Raw genomic sequence first — 20,309 nt, 5'->3', positions numbered from 1 at the left:
CCCCCCCCCCCCATCCGCACACACCCCTCTCCAAGATAGGGCCATTAGCCCCAAATCCGCCTTTGTTCTTCGTATGAGCAAATTTTCAAACTGAAGTGCACGCGAGCTGATTTTTTTTTTCTCGATAGAGACCTAGCTGAAATGTGACCTGTGTTAAAATGTATTGGGAGGGGAGAGGGCTGTATATAGGGCCAAGTTTCGTAAAAATAATGCAAATCGTAAAGATGCATAGCCTACGTTACACACTTCAAATGGGGGTGTTTCCATTTGTTGACCTCACCTTACACCCCTAACTCTAAGCATAATCTTAAACATAACCCTAACCCTACCCATGTCAGCTAGGATGACAGGGGGTGTATACATGCAGGTAACATGTGGAAACACCCATTTGAAGTGTGTGAAGCCTGTGCACTTTACAATTTTTTTTTTTTTTTTTTTTTTTTTTAACGAAAAGTGGTCCTGCAGATCGAGGCTCATATAATTTTCGAAATGCAAAAAACCCAACAAATTAATGATTTAGTTTCTTATTACACCCTTTAGTTGGCATCTCACTTGTTCGACGTTGGAGTCGAGGGCAGAGGCACCTCGGCCTACGTTGTACTGTATAGAATTATATAGACTCAGACTAGCGGGAGTGGCGTAAACAAAAACAACAATAAAATAAAAGCTGGAGACTTGAGGTCGATGGATCGAACTCGATCTTGTAAAGTTCTAATTTTGAGGTTGTCCCAACAGTACAGCAATTAAATGTCTTTACCCCCACCCTCACCCTGCCCCCTCCCCCTCCCCCCATCCCGTACAACGAATCTTTAAATGCGCGTCCCGCGTCCATCACAGACTGGGAGTAAGACTATGCGTTGAACCGATTTCTAAGAAGTTAATAATCCCGCACGGCGATGTGTCGAGCTAGTTTCTAAGAAATTCCCACGGAGCGCGGCGGACATGTCTACCTACGTGTGTACTATACTTCTATAATCCCCATGTTTGGGTGTTTTGTAAACAATAGATTTCCCATCGACAGCACGTGCCGAATCTTGAATCTTGAATTTGTTGCACCAAAAAGCTACGTTGACAGCTGTCCGGGAGAAGAGTCAAGACTTGATTATCTACGGTACCTTCAGAGTACTGGCGTTGCGTTGGAACGAGATAATTACAATGCTTCTCTTGTGTTATGTTTAACACTAATCGACAGTTATGTATTATCTTGAATTGATTGACTTACAAGTTGATATTAGACGACACTAGTTTCGACTGACGTCATTCTAGTGTCAGTGGTCAAGTTCGTTGCTTAGGTACTTACGAGTCGTTAATGTTGTTTATTTGTTACTTTAGACTTCTTAGTGCTGTTATTATATACAGTAACGTAACTAAGATCAGTTATGTTACAATTTACAAGTGTTACAGCTACTAGTACTACCCAGTGTTTTGTTACTTAGATTCACACGTTGTGCACTGTAGTGTACTGGGCGAGACGGAGCTAAGTTACGGTGTTAAACAGTTATTGGACTAACGTTGCTGTACTAATCCACAGTAGCTATAGACTCTGGCAATTTGGAAGTCTATTTTATGTTGGATCTAGATCTAACTTTATGTCTAGTATTAGTAAAACTAGATCTAGTAGATCTAGAACTTAAAGGTACTAGATCTATGTCCCTTTTGCAGCCAACCTCAAATTCTGTAGAACTTTGCAGGAATTATGAATAGGGTCTAGCCTATGTCATGTAGGCCTAGACCTATGTCCTATCTGTGAAATTTAAATGTTAGCAGTGTCCTCATATTCAAATTATGCAAGGAAACCCGTTTACTTGCTAGACTTCACTGTCAGACACTACTGAGTGACTGACTGGCTTTTTTTTCTTCTTTGGTCATAAAATACATGAAAAGAGTTGTAAAGGGTACATGAGCATTTGTCTAGATCTACATCAATAACCCACTTCTTGTGATGGCCAAGATTAAACTGATTGAATCTTTGCGCAGCATAAAACGTAGACCTCTATGACCATTCGGTACAGTTGTCTGAAAATCAAGACTATTACTTTTGGGCTCTAGGCCTATAGCCCTAAAGTCGATTTGACAACTAATAGATCTAGTCGTTATTTTCCCACTTGAAGACATTTTTAAGCCCCACTTTGTTTAGGGAAGTTCTAAATTAGTATTATCTTTCAAATGCAGTTGGAATTTAACTTTTTCATTTTTTTGGCCTGCAAATGGGACATAGTACCTTTAAGTAAGAAGGAATACAATGTCACTTTACAAATATGTTGACTGGGCTAGGCCACTCATACACGATGTCAATACAAAGTATAGGCCACTCATAACACGATGTCAATACAAAGTATAGGCCACTCATAACACGATGTCAATACAAAGTATAGGCCTAACAGTTAGGCCCTGGCCGAAGTTAAAGTGATCTTTTTAAAATTTGATGGTCATAGATCTAGTCTACTCATAGTTTAGATCTACAACTGTATGATGGAGGTACTTTTAATCCACGCACTTTGTTTTGAAAGGCTAAAAAGTCAAATAATTTAACATTTTTTATCAACGTTTTTTCCTCATTAAATACTAAATATTCTGAGGATCATTTATAGAGAAAACTTTGACAGGAATATTTGGTGAATGTTAACTCTCGTGTCGATTACGTGACCGCTTCAATTTTTCTTTGACAAAATCAAGCGGTACATTAATCCACGCACCACAGTTTTAATACAGGAAATGAATGTATATTTTCGTTTTCTGTCTCAATGAAGTGTATTCTTGATGATTTCATGAAATCATAAAAATACAAGAAACCAATGATTTTCCCTCAAAATTGTTGTGATATCGCGATAGGCTTGTTGTTTTATTGTCTATCCAAAAAAAATGAGCGCATATAACGCGTCGCATCGCGCGTATTGAGGGATGCGTGGATTAATGTACTGCATGGATTAAGGTACCTCTACCATACTAATAATACAGTTGTTTATGAAGTCTTGAAGAATGTTGTATAAACCACAAATATTTTTTCAGGCATTTTTTATGGCAACACTTTCTTGCTGCTAACTGTGTGTTAGACTTTCGAAATTTGTGATTTTTTTTCTTCACTTTTTTGACTTGTTTAAATTTCTAGATGAGAATAGAATTATACTTTTTATAGATCTAACAAAGTTAGGTCTAGACCTACATATTACATCTAGATCTAGATCTGTTTACATTGTAGAGTATTGGCATGCACCCCCCCCCCCCCCAAAAAAAAAGTATCTGAAAGGCCCACTTTTTTTAAAAGAACCTATTGTAATTAATGTGGACCATTTATCAGGGGAGGATTAACAGGATCCTGTTAATGAGGATTATAAAAAGCGCTTAAAATGCCCTGTTTTCAGGTAACTAGATCTATATGAAAAAATTTCCGCTCGCATTATTTGTTTAAATGAAACCAAAACTAGAATTTCATCAATTATAATATATAATTTTTACCACAAGCTTTCCTTTGATACATAGATCACCAAAAAACGCCCACTGAGTACCCCACATCAAACTGGCAAATATTTTGAAAAATAGGCATTTGCGATGTCGTCTGCTATCAAGGGTGCTGGCATGTTTATGATCTGTAGTGAGACCCCCTACATGCAAGTCTGTGACGTATATTTGGACTTTGATAACATTCCATATTACCTTTAAAATTAATTAGATCTAGATACAATTTTGATATAAAATACGCTATACAAATACATAAAAATAATATAATGATAGAAACATTATTTGTTTTACTCAAATTTTAGGTTTAAACATTGCGATAGAATAACAGTTATATTGTTAGGAAGCTTGTAACTCCCATTGTGTAAGATTGGCTGCATACCAGCATATGAATGACTAGACTTCTTTTTCATTCATTATGCAGATCGTACAGCTGATCTAACACAACGGGAGTACTGTGAAAAAAAAGTTCTTCAACAATTACATGTATGTGGATAAATTAAGATCTACAAAGCTTGCTAACATCCTCGTTCTGATTAAACAGTTAATGTCATGATTTTCATGCAGTTTTCGGGATGAACCGTTGCTAGAATTTTATTTTGAAAGGGATTTTACATATTAAATATATAAATGCAATGCAAGAGGTTTCTAACACTGCACATTTCTTTTAATTTAATATACTACACAAACAGTTCGTTTATGATTGTGAAAGACCAGTAAGGGTTTGTCCATAAATACATGTACGTCAAAAATTGGGGGGAATGGAATCATCATGGTGCCGCCCAGGGCATACCAAAATGGCTTTGAATGCTAGCGTAATATTTGGTTTACACCTTTACATGTATGGAAATATTTAAAGAGGTGATTCAGGGATCATATGAAATGTGAAAATGCTTCTTTTTGCACACAGTATGCCTTTGCGTTTTGGCTTTTGGCCCCCTTTTTATAGGAAATACATATCCTGCTCATCAGGATTTAGAGGAGTGCATGAGCCTAAAATTCCCTGTGTTCAGGTTGCTTTAAATATAAAAAATGACCTCGTGTTTTGCGCTCGCATGATTGATTAAGAGAAGGGAGGGGTATTATACATGTATGTTCATGGAAAATTTAAACTCAAAAAGTGCAATGATTAGCCTACTTGACTTCAGGTCACTTTATGAAAATTTCCACTCACGATTTGCACTCGCATTATTTGTTTAAGGAGATACATTCCCTGTTCATGAGGATTAAAAGGAGGCACTTAAAATGCCTTGCTTTCAGGTCACTCTGAAGAAAAAATGGTTAATGTTGGATCTGCCTCTGCAAACAGTTATTTTGTATCAAAGGTCCGTTTTATCAACTTACGCACCCCCCCCCCCCCTGAAAATCCCATTTACAGGCCTGCCTTACCATACCCATATTGGCAAAAGAGTACAAGGTTATAACTAGACCGAGGTATCTGTCTTCAGATACATGTCTAGGTTATAACCTCATATAGTGGATGAGTGGTTAGATCTATAACTTTACGCCTTACCATACCCATATTAGTAAAAGAGTACAAGGTTATAACTAGACGAAGTATCTTCAGATACATGTCTAGGTTATAACCTTATACAGTGGATGAGTGGAATAGATCTATAAATCTTAAACTTTTAGTAGAAGAATACTTCAGAGTAATAAGACTAAATTAGACATACATGTTGATCTAGTTATAATACTACATCAAGTAGGCTAGATGTATATAGATCTTGACCTATACACATCATATGTATGTCCCCCTTAATCTAAATGGCGTAACTTTTTATCAAAAAGACACTGACACTTACCTCTTGTGTTTACAGAACAATTGATGATACATTTTGGTAACAAGATCTGATGTGAATTTTTTCAATAAACTGAAGGGATTTTGTAATTTTTTTCCAATTTAGGAGGCTTGAACATTGCAATTTGTCCCCTAAAATTATGCTCACCAAACCGTGCAAAGACACAAAAAGTGTCAGGATAAGTCAGTTGCAAAGGGGTCTAACAATGGATGATAAACAACAACAGTACTTGAACTACTACACCATATAAAAGGAAATTGCCAAAATGCACCGACCCCCCCACCCCCCACCAGATAACTCTTGTGACTTTAAAGAAAATCCAATCTCAGGGCATCCAATGCCAACATAAACACTGATATTTCGGTCTAGCCTAGACTAGTCTAGATCTATGCAGGTAGTGCCTTATATGTTTTTTATTAAAAATTGAGTTTTTAATTCATGTTTAAATGTAAAACTTTGATTTATTCCCTCTGATCATACATTTAAAGATAAACTCCAGTACTGGTAAAAAAAAAAAATTAATTCTCACAGAATCAAACGAAACTTACACTGAATGTTCAAGATTACAAATAAATGACATGTGCCAAACAATTTTGGAAGAAAATGTATACTGGCTGAGTAATGAGCATAGAAAGACAAGGAAACCAAGGTAGTACCATCCCCGACACCATGTGTGTTGTCCCATATATAGCTTTCTATGTGAGTGTTTGTTACTTTACCAAGACTCGGTCAAATTTATTATGATTTTGATGACTCCAGAACCTTGCAGTGCACACCAATACTTACATGCTACATGATCAACTGTTTCTGATCCTTTCACACCTCTACTTTCACAATGCAAGCGCATTACCAGTACTAAAGTTTATCTTTAAGTTTAAGGACACTCTATGGGTTACTTGTTAAAGAATTAGAAGAACTAAACAGTTTACATTTGCCCATAGATATATACCAAACACCTGGGCCTGCGTCTACCACGTGCATGTGCATTGGGTTGCTAACATAGAGTTACATGTACATACGCAGGAACTGAGTGCGCGCACATGAATAAACGCACTTAGCACCCAAGTCGAGTTGGGTGCCGCGCGTCGAGGGTAGACCCGTTAAGTTCTTCTAACTCCTTAACCAGTAACCCATAGAGTATCGGATAAAGTTCTTTGGGGTTTATTTTATGTATTCTAGCTGTTCAAGATCTAGTGCTTCATGCTGAAGAAACATGGCTGTTTTGGATCCACTGACAGAGTTGGAGAGTGCAGCTGAGCCTGATGATGCTCTTCCAAACACACAGATGACAGGTAAGTAAATTATGGGAAAGAATTCTTAAATAATGTGCTGTAAGTGAATGCAGAAACAAATGTAGCACAGCGAAAGTTTGCAAAATGGACATAGATGAGAACTAGTAGTAGTGGGTCTTTCCATAACCTGACACCCTAACCCTAAACCCTAGGGTTAGGATTAGGTTTAGGATTAGGGTGTCGGGTTATGGAAACACCCAGTAGTAGTAGGCCTACATGTACTGTGAATTTTCAAAGATCATTGTGATAATTGTGTAAATATCTTCAGCTTTCATAGCTATTGTTCAGTGTATTTTAAATTCACAGCATATTGAATTGAATTGAATTTATATATTAACAACAATACTATTATTTATTATCATAGTGGTGTTACATAATACATGTATGCTGTAATGTTTTGGACGATTACAATTCCTAGTTTTTTCAGAGCTTGTTTTTTCCCAAAATTGTAAACAGATTTGTTTTGATGTTGTGCAACATGGACAGAAATTGAGCTTTTACACAGTCTGTCATGTTGTCTACATGTACAATGTATCCCTCATTTCTAGGAATAGCTAAATCCTTTCATTGACCTTTCCATATAAAATAAAAGAAGAGTGCCAAACAATGTAAACCATTTAAGCAATATCATATTTATGAATGTACTTAGGTCTCCAGACAGAGCTTGAGAGTGAAGCTGATGAGGATCTACATTGTGAGACAGGTATGTTCTGGGAAAATTCCATACAATGTTTTGGGGAAAAGCAGAACAAACTTTAAAGAATGAAGAAAAACTCAAAAACTTAAACATGACTTAAAGTATCATTGAAGAGCAGAAGACTTTATTCCTGCGTTTATATTGAAGTAAAACCCCAAATTTGAATAAAACAGTTCTATAGATTTGTCTTCATTTTGTAATGCATTGACAGAATTTGAGCTTTTGCTTTGCGTGTGCATGTTTATATTCTGCGTTCTGGTATTTAAGCTTCCTTTAAATGACTTTTCCGTAAACTAAAGAAGAGTGCCAAACAATGAAAACAAAAGCAATGTCCCCTATGATGAGTAGCTATTCAGCTCATACATGTAGTATACATAGTACAATAGACAAGATTAAGTGTGCTGGTCAATGCCTTAATTGGGTCATGAAAGTGAATACCATTTTCCTATTGCATCTGATTGTACATATATATATATATATATATCTGCCTTACTGTTGTCAGTGTAGAATAGGTGGCCCACTAATTTTTTACAGTTTACACTATGATTAAAATTTTGTACTTACAATTTTCACTAAAATTCTTATTTGCTACACAAAAAAGATAATTAAAAAAGTATTCAATTCTATCTAATTCAGGAATGTGTATGTTTTTACAACACCAAGACAATTTGAACTACAAAAAAAAGGTGAAATCTGACAAGATATCATACACGTACATGTATTTGCATGTCAATAATAAATATTGCAACTTTCCATTCACATTAACATTAAAGTTTCCTGTGAGCATGTCACATAGCTTGCCTGGTCTATTCTTTTTTCCCCTTCATTTGCTATATATCCGTATTGGACAGCACAAGTACAGCTGACTGTCTGCTGTCTTTGAAAAAAATAACACCATGCATGGTTAGCAATTAGCATGGCAGGGCTTAATGTATCTGTAAAAGACAAGTATTATGCCCTTACCTACATTGTATTATGTTAAGCGTATGTGGTATACATGTACATGTACATCTTTTCATTTGAATTCCTACAGGTCCCTGGACTCCTGGTATCTTTATCACTGAACTTGAGAGTGATGCAGATGAGGATGCTTGCCATATTCCAAGGAAAAGGGGTTAGTGTAACATCACTTATGAGTAATTGGTGTTCAATAAAGCTGTATGAAATTTTGGGTGAATTGACACTTGGTCTACTCTCACTTTGTCTAATGCCCGTTTGGTCTCATCCCACATTGTCTAATATCCCATTTTGTCTATAACCAGTTGGTCTAATAACCATTTGGTCTAATTGCCACTTAATCCATTTCCTATTTCTTCTAATTCCCAGTTAGGCTATCCCATTTCGTCTAATACCCTCTTGGTCTAACACCACTTAGTCTATCTGATTAGATGAACTGGTAATAGACCAGATGATCTTTTGGCAAAATGGGGAAAAGTATTATAGACAAAATGGTAGTTAGACCATTTGATAATTAGACAAAATGACAATCAGCCTTAGTGGGAATTAGTCCAAGTGATGATTGGACCAAACGGCAATTAGACCAAAGTGATAGTAGACCAAATGGGTTTAGCCATGTTAGTGTTAGATGATGTGGGAATTAGACCAACTGGTAGTAGACCAAGTGGATATGAACCAAATTTTGAACCATGAGCTTATTTCAAGTCAATTGTTATCCATATTGTGACTGGGCCTTTTATTTTATTTGAGGGCAGGAAATGACCTGGGATGGGTGTCAATACCATACATGTATGTGCTAGACATTGAACAATTTAAATGATTCTGTTAGAAAAAGAGTATTTGTTGAGTAATCAGCATAATAACCAAGGCATGATGTAGAAAGACTGTAATTTGATCAGTATTGACCAGTTGTTTTTTAGCTAGTAGTCAATATTTGATGATATTTTTGCTAGCCTAAAAAAAGCTAGTACACACATCTCAAAGCAGTCAATATATCTATATTATATCTTCAAAAATATTTGTGTTACCAATCTGGTATTAAAAAATGAGCTTACCCTGTTCTTTCATCCAACTGGCATGTCATTAGGGCTAAATGAGGCTAAATTTCTTTGAAAAAACTTCACATTTTAGCAAAAATTGATGTTAATCTTGGCCAAAACGGTTCATATTTTTGGCTCACTTTTTCTCACCACAAACATTTTAGATAAGACTTGTTATGCCTCCACCTCTGCCTCATGTTTTCGGGTTGTCCGTCCGTACCCCCCTACCCCCCCCCCCCACCCCCCATTGGACAAAGCATGTTTTTATGTGTGTTGGTTTGAATTTTTTTTGTTAATCGGGGTCTACCAAAATCCTGCGCCTGCAACCCCCCCCCCCCCCCCTTAGCAAAAAGCTAAGTTGAGTCAATTAAGATTTTTGTATCCATTTATACTGCAACATAATGATAATGATTATACAAGATATAGTTAAGTCATTCTTCATTTTTTATATCATTGCACAGGAAAAAAGAGAAGACATGTGACATTTCAACTGGAATCATCATGCAGTGATCAAGAGCAGAAAAAAAAGGTACTTACTCAAACAATCTGATATAACAAAGTAATTCTTAAGGGTCTTTCCAACATTTGCCCCTGCGGTAAATAAGTTTGCACATTGACCCCCCCAAAATGGCGTGTAAACCGGGCAATCAAGATGAGCAATACGCATCGCAACAATGCAACATCCCATTTTCCTGGCATGTGATTGGTCAAATATTTTTGCCTCCAGGAACCAAAATAAAAATTGCTTAGGTTTTGATTGGAGGAGATGCTTCTTCGTATGTGAACAGTCTGATAGGTTTATTACTGCATCGTTTTCTCATTTACCGCGGGGGCAAATGTTGAGGAGGTTTACCTGCTCTTATGAGAACGGCCCTTTATTATAGTAGACGGCAGTTTTTTAATGAACCATGTAAGTACATGTATGATTATTTAGAAAATGTTACCATGGCAATCGCCAAAGACTTCTGTAGGTAAATGGTAACAAGTGGATTTGACAACGGGATATTTCAATTTTGCATGGCGATCCAAATTATATTGTACTTCAAAGCAAGTAAAGTCCTTCAGAAGTTGCAACTTGAATAAATTTTGAGAATTTTACTTCATTCCATTCATACATGTACATAAGCTGGCTATGCCGCACAAAGATTTGGTTATTCTTGTAGGCTTTCATGCCTGTTTACAACAATGGAGACGTAACTGCTTTGTTTTTTACTTCCCCTTTTGCAGTTAGAACTGGTCATCAGACATTTATAACTGTCCTTGCAGGAAGATGTTGTTCAACAGATTGTCTGGCAAGAGTCACACGAGCAGATGCAGCTGCAGCTCGGATCGCTTTTAAGGAAAAGTCGCTGGGTGATCAGAGGACATGGCTGATGGAGTACTTCAGAACCCACTCTTCTCGGTCTGAAAATGAAAGTCTCCAATTCTCCTACAACATCGGTTTGGAGCAGGTGTGTGCCACAGCCTGGCATCAAGTCGTTGGAATTGTGAGGTCAAGATTCTACTACTGGCAGAAGCAGTTCAGAGGTGAGGTTCATATTTCAAAACAGTTTCTTTGAAAATTCATGGCCTTTGTACATAATGTACTGGGCAAAAAATGTACATAAACCCTAAAAGAATCTCCCATATTCATCCAACGTATTATTGTCCTTTTTTGTTTATAGAAAGCTTGCAGGTAGTTAAACTTGAAATACAGAGTGACTGTTGGTCATTCTTATTGGTTTGGCTAAAACTCTTTTTTCCTGGCTCATTTGTATGATATAAACCTCTCACAAAATTATAGGTAAAATTTCTTGTTTTGATATCTCAAAATCATTTGAAATAAGTTCATCTTCAGAAGAATATGAGAATACTGCATTGGCATTCAATCAGAATTGATATCAATTAAACACAATCTTATCTCTAAACAAATGAAGAATTCACTGTTGACAAAAATGCATTTTGCAAGATTTGACTTTCTACTTGGTCAGATATTCAGGTGTCCTGCATATTCCATGATTACATTATAAAAATTGGGCATCATTGTCTAGGGGAATGAACAGGCTTTCCAATGGTGCCAAACTGAAGTATCATTTAATCATTTAATACAACGAGAGATACCCTTTCTCAAACTTGAATTGCAGAACTTTTTGTGAGGGGTTTTCGTGTACGACAGCTGCATTATCTTTCATTACTCTTATGTAGCTTTAACACTTACTGTACTGGGGGGTGGGGGGCATCAGCCCACCCCTGCATTTTCGGGGATTGTGCTGTAACCGCTATTTGCTGTTTTTGGAAATCAGTAGGATGCGAATGCTAGAGAGTTACCTGACCTTTTGTGACCAAAGGTCAAGCCGAAAATTGAAATTTTTGTCATCTTGTCTACCAAACAAATGGCAAAGTGAAGTTTCTTGTTTGGGTCTATGAATCAGTAATGTTTCATTCTTTAGACTAGATTTATCATTTACTCAAACTGTAAATTGATCCAGATAATGATCTTAAGTATAAGAAGTCCTAAAACAATAAAATACATAAGAATTGAAAAACAGTAAAATACATTAGAAATTCATAATGGGGCGCCCAGTGTCAAATCTGACAGACATGGCGCAGTACAAATGGCCGTTATTATATTATTATTATTATAAAACAAGTATATGGACAATTCAATTATATGATAATGTCAAATAGGCTTTTAAGAAACTTTTTGCCAAAAAATAAACTCTGTAAAAGCAGCACAGCATTTATGTTCCTTGAGCAAGGCACTTTGTCTACATTGCTTCACCTTACCCAGGTGTTAAAATGGGTACCCTGTAGGATGCGAACGCAATGCAGTTGAATTGGCATTGTGTGCGCCTAATAGGTGACCAGCTGGAATGCTCCCCAGGGAGAGGAGATTGTGCACTGTAAATGCTGTTTTTTTTTTGTAATTGAATCCAATGACTGGGGCAATAATATGCTGTGAGCGCTTTGGTCTTAACTCGTAAAGCGCTTTATAAGAGACTGGTATTATTATTATTTATTTATGTAATTCATAATAAAAAACATATTCATGAATAGAATTTGCATAAATGACAAAATAAGCAATTTTCAGCCAAAATATAGGTAAGGTCTCTTCCTTTGCGCAATATCTGAGGCGCATGCCGAGTTTTGTGGTGATCAGCCATTTTCGATATTTCTAGTTATTTCCATGCATGCATTTAATTTGTTGTGAATAGATGGACTGCTATACCCATTGCCTGCTAACTGCTTGAGGAAAGGACACAAGATTAACAAAACCCTAAACGCGAAGACAGAACTTAATGCATTTGCTCGTTCCTATGGAGACCGAATGCCTGACAGAGAGTCTGTAAACCTTCCACATGGGTTCACAAAGCGAGAGGTGTATAGAAGAATACGACAAGATAATGCTGAGGTTTGTTCTGAGACTCACTTCAAAAGGATTTGGAGAAAGGAAGAGCAGCACATCACAATCCCCAAGGTATTGTAAATTCCATTGACCCTAAACTGTACTGGATGGGAGTGAGTGGGGCGGGACGCTCAAAAGCTCTAAACATAGGTTGTTGCATACCATAATCAAAACCGCCATGTTTTCAGCAATGCCACTTCATTACTTTTATTTTGACACTACACTACCGTAAGTTTTTGCAAAAACAGACAATTCTTTTATAGTGTCATATGACCCATCATGATTTCAGGTCAGTTTGTGTACAAAACATATTGCAGTTTTAATGCACTCCAAATGGGCCAATCGCCACAAAATTATGCAGAGATTTTGCCATTAGTTTCGCGGAAATTTGCTTATTTTATCAATAATGCTAATTTATGCAAATTATACCCCCGGTACAGTTAGGGTTAGACATAGATGAATTTATGATTCTTAGCCAGACGAAATTTGTTAAATTCCTGAGGCCTCTTGTATCTTTGTGTCAATATATTATTATATTAGTCTTATAACATCTACATTTATATGCATCAAGAAAACACATCCATAACATTAATTTTGTAATTAACAATCCTTCTCTTTGATATTTTTCTTTTTTTCTTTATAGGTGAACCGCTTCTCTAAGTGCGATGTGTGCACAGAGCTGAAAATGAAGCTTGGCAAGACAAACGACAAAGATGTTCGAAGACAATTGATTGCACAACATCAAAAACATGTAGAGAAACAAAGGTACAGCAAACTTTGATTAAAGCTTGAAGTTAATGTTGTAATTGATTTTGATGTACTTTTTTTTCTTTTAAGCATTTAGAATGAGGTGATCTGTGATCCAGTATTTTAAGTGCAACAAATGACAACCATGGATGTATTTTACATGTAGCTACAATATACAACTAGAGCTATGTCATTATATGCTTTCCTCATAGAAGTGAATATTTCAACAAAGATTTTGAAGGAGACAAAAACCGAGAAAGCTTAGAGGAATACTCAGGCTCCAAGATAAGTTGCTTTAAATAGAAGCGGCAAAATTGGAGAAAAATAACAGAACAAATTAAAAAATTGGACAACAAATATTAGCAATAAGAGAGTAATGAAATTCTTAATGGAAAAAAACAACAACAATGTTAATATATTTGAATAGGTGACCACAATAAAATATGGGCATTTGAACTGCCTATACGGATGTTTGGTTCTAATCAGTGGATATTTGACGTGAAAAGCCTATAGTAGAAGAAAAATACAATAGTAGGGAAAACAGGAGAAGAAATGTAGGCACAAGTTCATTACTTTAAAAAAGTATATTGGTCACAATTAAGTATCATTGATATAGACGTAAACCTAGCCAAGTCTCAGATAACACATTCAAATTACAATTTACTCGTGTATTTAAGGCATTAGTATTGGTTTTGTGATCAAAACTTCTAAGCATAGCATGACTCCTCATTGCTCTTTACCTTCTTTTCAGCAGCAGTGAGAGACAAAAATATTACAAACACATCCGCAAAGCGAAGTCACAGCCAGAGAAATACATGAGTGTAATCATCGATGGGATGGATCAGCACTGCACATCAATACCGCAACTCCATCCAACACCTAAAGCTCTGAGCTACAATGATCAACTGCACACTCACATCACCGGTGCACTTGTTCATGGAAGAGGTCAACACGCCTACATCGATTTTAACGAGTACCCACATGACAGCAACCTAACCATTAATATCCTGCTCAACATCCTGGTCCGTTATGCCGACTCTCTTCCACCAGTCCTCTACCTACAGCTGGACAACACTTCTAGGGAGAATAAGAATCGACATCTCTTTTCTTTTCTGTCCCTGCTCCTTGAACTCAATATCTTCAAGAAGGTAATGTTTAATACATGTTCTTTTTAGTAATTAATTGTCAATATAAGTATTCAGTCTGTAATGATGCTTTATTTAATCGCAAAATGAAAAGGAAATTTTGTTTATTTGAACTTGTATTGGATGGATAAGAGAATGCCTTTGTCTTGGAGGTTCTTTTCAGAATCATGTAAAGGACGAGTCAGAAATAATGATATACCTCGGAAATTGCCCATTGTTTGAGAATAAACATTATAAATATTCACTTTTGTCAGAAAACTATTCACAGTTGACAGTAAATTAAAGTAACTTGGTAAAAACCCAAATGCACCAAAACCTTGGGTTTAAAAGTACATGATATTTTGTGAAGGGATATGTAAATATAAAAATGTTTGACATGTACTGGTAGAGTACACTTTCCCGCTGCATGCAGTACCATTGCTGTTGGGCATCTATTCATGAAACAGTGTTTGAAAGTGGGTCAAACCCACTCTCTCGAAGTTGTAGTGTGAGCAGGAGAGAACAACGATGCAGAAAGAGTGTGAAAAAAAAGAGAAAATATTCATGATTACAAATTATTTTCACCATGGCAAATTTCCAAGGTGAATCATTATTTCTGACTCACTTTTTATGATGGGGGATTTTGCGCTATTGTATTGTTGCATATCTTCAGTTGATCCTCTGTTTTAATCTATCAAATACATTTACTGCCCAAAATGTCTGATATGTGTAGGCATCATAGGGTTAAAAAAAGATATTGTGACTTAGAATTATTTACTTTACACAGATACATGTATACCAATGGTAAATAGTGTTTTGGGTTTTTTGTTGTTGGTCGTAGCCTATTATTCTCGGAAAGATTGAACCCTATGAACGGGAAAGAGGTAGTGCACATTAGAAACCATGGGCAATATAAAGTTGTCATCTTTGTCATCAGTGTACATATGATTTGTAAAGCGTAAACAAAACAAGCTTTGATAAATATGTTTTTTGTTAGATAAATGTTCTGATAAATGAAGAAAATTTCAATTGAATAAATTATCCCTCATGCTTATTGGGTTGTATCATTGAGGAATGTCCCTAAAATTCAATTTATTCCATACTGTTGTTCACCTTATAACGTTTATTGTTTGCATTTAGATCAAAGTTGGCTTCTTGATGGTCGGTCACACACATGAGGACATCGACCAGTTCTTTTCAAGGATTGCAACTCACTTGAAGAAAAGGAGCACCCCATCTTTTCCAAAACTTCTGCAAGCTATTCCCGCCGCTTTCCACAAAGCTCACTGCCCTACAACAGCGGAGCGCATCTTACACCTCTTTGATGTTCGCAAATGGCTTCTTCCCCATCAACACAGCATGTGCTATCACAGTAAACCACACATATTCAAATTCGCACTGCACCAAGGAAAAGCCACCCTACAAACAAAAGACTGGTCAACTACACCACATTGGAGAGACACCACTGGCATCAACCACATCCTGTCATCACATCCAGACGGACAACCAACATTGGTAGAGAAGTCATTTGCGGACATCAATATCATACATCTACCAGACAAGCTCCAGCCATACTTGGAAGAAGTAGACATTGAGGCATGGAGGTCCCTCTATGAGCTACTCACCTTGGAAGAGGAGGAGAATGAAGGTATCATTTCTGTCATTTTTTAACTTCCAAAATTGATGGTGTTATGGTATTTTTTTCCATCACCTATGAAACATTGAAAAATACAATGTAGCATCTTCAAGCTTTATGGCCCAAAACTTTGACAATTTGTATTGAAGTCTTGACTGTTACACCCCTTCATGGCACAATTCACAAAAAAATCTTAATAGCGAACTAGGCTAGTGGGACACAAAATATTGGTTTATCTAATGCATATAACCATTGACTACAAATCAAATGGATGGTGGTCTATAGAAAAAAGAGGAATGGCTGTTTTACAGAGAGCCAGCAAATTACGCGCCAATTTATGATATTTGATTGCCTCTCACAAGGGAGCAGCTGAGTCAGCAGCATAGATAAACCTGAGAGGATTTTTTTTTTTTCTCCACTCATTCTTTAAATTTTTTTTTTTTAGAGATAGATATTATGGTATTGCTATTTTTCGAGATTTAACCCTATAGCCTGGATGAGGGGGGGGGGGGGGGGGGGGTGGGGGGGTGGGGGGGGGGGGGGGAAGGGGGACTAATTTGGCCCCCCCTTAAAACATTTTTCACAATAACTATTTAAAGCGAAGACATTCTGCGCTGAAATTTCATGACTTTTTTCCTTCACATCTCGCGCAACAACGCCCGGGCATGCAGTTCCTATGCTACACATAATTTTGTACATGTACTTGCACATCGGACCCAAAATAGCTCAAAAACGTGGTTTCTTGTAGAATTTCAATACAAATTGTGTATTAGCTAATATTTTTAAATGTATTATTATATCTGCTTTCACAGATTGAAATCTATTTCGTTTATGCTAGTTATGATCGCATAAGTGTTGCCAACAAATTTCATTGAAAAACAATAAAATGAAAAGGTCGAAAAACGAGAATTAAAAAAAAAAAACAATGAAATACATAACTTAATTTTGATACTGGATTTTTTTTTAAGTACGCTTGTTAAGAATAATACATAGAGTGTCTAGATCAAAACAGCACATTTCGAGCTGTTTTGAGTGATTTAGAGCAAAAAAGGTCTAATTTCATGCTTAAATTAGCATAATTAGCATAATCGATTAAACAAAATATTTTTCAGAGAGATTAATATACGATTTTGGAGATTATGTTGCAGGTGACGATTTCATCACGATCAGGCAGTTGAGGGGCGAGATCTCGGGGGGGGGGGGGGGGGGGGGGGGGGGGGGGGGGGGGGGGGGGGGGGGCCCCCCTCCACCCCCCCCCCCCCCCTTTGACACTGCATAGCCCGGGCTATATAGGGTTTTAAAAAAAATATATATATGACCTTTCAAGAGATTAGGTCATAGTATCATTAGATAAAACGATTATTATTCCAAGAATTTGCCACTATATGTTTATATAACTGGATGAAGGTAATAACAACCTATCTAGCTGGCTGATCATAAACTTTGATATTTTAGCACACTGTTTCTTACATCAGGGCTATAATACATTTCCTTTGTGTGTTTTAACAGAAGATTCAACAGTGAGATGGCCTATATGCGATCTACTGATAATGGCCAAACAACCAACTGACAGACCACAGCTTGAGGAGCATGCTTGCAACACAGAGGATGAAACATTCAGACAGGTACATGTTTCATTAATATGTCCCTTAATTAAGACAAAGATATTGTGAACCATATTTAGTATTAAATGTATTTTAATCGTTATTTACAACTTGAGTTGCTTTCTAAAAAAAAAAAATGTAAATCATCTACAATGCTGCATGACTAACACACTCAGCTTAATTGCATCTTGAGTGCAACATTATTCCCTAACAGAATTTACACTCTGTATAGTCTTCACACAAGATCTAGCCCCTAATATATATACATGTAAGCCCTTGCATAATTCCAGTCATTACAGTAATTACAAGTCATGCCGAGTATTTTGGGGTCAGGTCATGTCAGGTAAAGATTAGCTTTGGGTACTAGTGATTGCTATACGCTTGTGCATTAGTTGCAAAAGTCTTCCCAAATTTTTGTTGTTTTTGTTGTTTCTTGTTTTTTTTTTTTCTTAAACATCAATGTGAGCACCTCAAAAAATTGTAGTTATCTGCATTTACGTAATCGTAGGTATCGCACATCTGCATTTCTGCATTGAATTGCTACAATACACAGACAATGGGAAAATCGTCAATTTGCACGTTACCCGATGGTCAAAACTTTTTATATTTGGCATCAAAAGATGCGCAAGACTCTATGCTATAAAGTCATGAAAGCTCCCGGCACAAAAAAAAAATATCCTTAAACATATCCCGGTGAACGTACAGCCCTTTTAGGGTTAATTGAAAATCAAAAAATACAAAAATAGTAGAAGTTTCAACAATATTTTCTGATTTTATAAAAGAAAATTATTTATTAGGTTTCAGAAAGAATTACTATAATAATATGTTTATATGTTGTAAATAAAGTGTACATAAGGAATTGTCTTGAATCACTGATAATGTATGTAGTGGCACTACACTATTCGTTTTCAATTCACTTTCTTATTTTATTTATTTTACTTTCTTTTCTTTTTGTTAGGTTCACATAGGACCCAAAGTAAAGGAACAGAGGACAGAAGTTAGGGAGAGAGACATGGTGGCAACATATCTCCCAGAGTACTCGACACACTGGCCTCAAGTTGGCTGCATTCGCAGTGTACATGAAGACAAGTCCCTACAGATCGAGTGGTACACAGGAACTTGACTTCTAAGTGGAAGGAGGTAAAGGTACCAGTCAAAGGACAAAAGGGCAGGAAACAGCTTTGGGTTGAGACTATTGATTCTAGTTCTGTGATTCTCCCCTCCTTTCTCACTGACTGCTGGAGAAAAACTTCCTCTTCAAACAGTGAATGGTTTGAGAGAGAAGCACAGTAGCTATTTTCAGTAGCTTTGTAGATCCTAGCTTAATTGGGCCATTGTAATTGCCTTAGCTATCAAATAATTGAGCAAATAGTAGGCCTATTGGTTTCAATAAAATTGGAGTAATATTTTTTGGGGGTGGGGCTGTGAAGCACAAGTGGAGGAGCTTTTTAATTTCACCAGAGGGTCCTTAGTACAAATCTTAGTTGCATGAGATTTACAATCTATATGATTTAAACAGATGTAATTTTATCTTTTTTAATATTACTGTAATATTTTGAATTGAAAACTTACAAGCTTATTCCGCTGCCAGACATGGCCGGATCAGAAATGTACAAGTAACGGATGGTACTTTTGTTTAATCCGTCATGCGGCTGTCACACTTGAGGAACGGATGTCGTTTTTTGGCATCGGTTGATATCCGTTAAAATGGTTTCATGTCCTTTTTGTCTCGCCTGCGTAGCAGGAGCCAGGCATAGGCGTCACTTTTTACACCGGCGGTGTCGGCGTCAACAATTATGTTGTACACCCAATAACTTTCTATATCTTCGAGCTAGGATCACCAAATTCTTACCAGTGGTACATTTCTTGAAGACTCAGGTCAAGTTCGAATATGGGTCATGGTCGACAAAGTTCAAGGTCAAAAGGTCAATGAACTTAATATACAAAGCTGTACTTATGCTGTACACACAATAACTCTCCACAGCTTTGAAGTAGAATCGTGAAATTCATACCAGTGGTACATCTCTTGAAGACTCAGATCAAGTTTGAATATGGGCGATATCCGACAAAGGTGAAAGGTCAAAAGTTGTTGTTGTTGTTTTCCAGTTTTTACGGCACTGTCAAAAAGTCTATGAACTTTTTATTAAAAGCATAGTACACACAATAACTTTCCATAGTTTTGATCAAGGATTGCCAAATTCACACCAGTGGTACATCTCTTGTAGACTCGGGTCAAGTTCGAATATGGTCACTCGTGTTCAACAAAGTTCAAAGGTTAAAAGGTCATTGAACTTAACATACAAAGCTGTATACACACAATAACTTTCCACAGCTTTGAAGTAGGATCGCCAAATTCATACCAGTGGTACATCTCCTGTCTGGTAAAACTTATACGATTCAGAGAAACAGTGTCATGTTATAAACTTATACATTTAGAGAAGAAGTGCCATGTATAACTTATACGCTTTAGAGAACAAGTGTCATGGTATAAACTTATACGCTTTAGAGAAGAAGTGCCTTGTATAAACTTTATACGCTTTAGAGAACAAGTGTCATGTATAAACTTATA

The 20,309-nt window shown here is 36.6% G+C and overlaps 1 protein-coding gene across 1 annotated transcript; it reads left to right on the top strand.

The window, feature by feature from the left end:
• The first annotated feature begins 6,065 nt into the window (after window positions 1-6,065).
• LOC115923386 lies at window positions 6,066-18,863 on the top strand. Its single transcript, XM_030983877.1, has 11 exons — window positions 6,066-6,550; window positions 7,200-7,253; window positions 8,281-8,361; window positions 9,706-9,773; window positions 10,472-10,771; window positions 12,439-12,701; window positions 13,273-13,394; window positions 14,131-14,524; window positions 15,641-16,148; window positions 17,646-17,761; window positions 18,699-18,863. The coding sequence occupies exons 5-11, from the start codon at window positions 10,618-10,620 to the stop codon at window positions 18,861-18,863; spliced, it is 1,722 nt and encodes a 573-aa protein (XP_030839737.1). The 5' UTR covers window positions 6,066-6,550; window positions 7,200-7,253; window positions 8,281-8,361; window positions 9,706-9,773; window positions 10,472-10,617.
• The last annotated feature ends 1,446 nt before the right edge of the window (window positions 18,864-20,309 follow it).

Source organism: Strongylocentrotus purpuratus, unplaced genomic scaffold, assembly GCF_000002235.5.
Source record: "Strongylocentrotus purpuratus isolate Spur 01 unplaced genomic scaffold, Spur_5.0 spur5_contig_832, whole genome shotgun sequence".
Lineage (NCBI taxonomy): Eukaryota > Metazoa > Echinodermata > Echinoidea > Camarodonta > Strongylocentrotidae > Strongylocentrotus > Strongylocentrotus purpuratus.
This window is presented reverse-complemented; position numbering and strand designations above follow the sequence as displayed.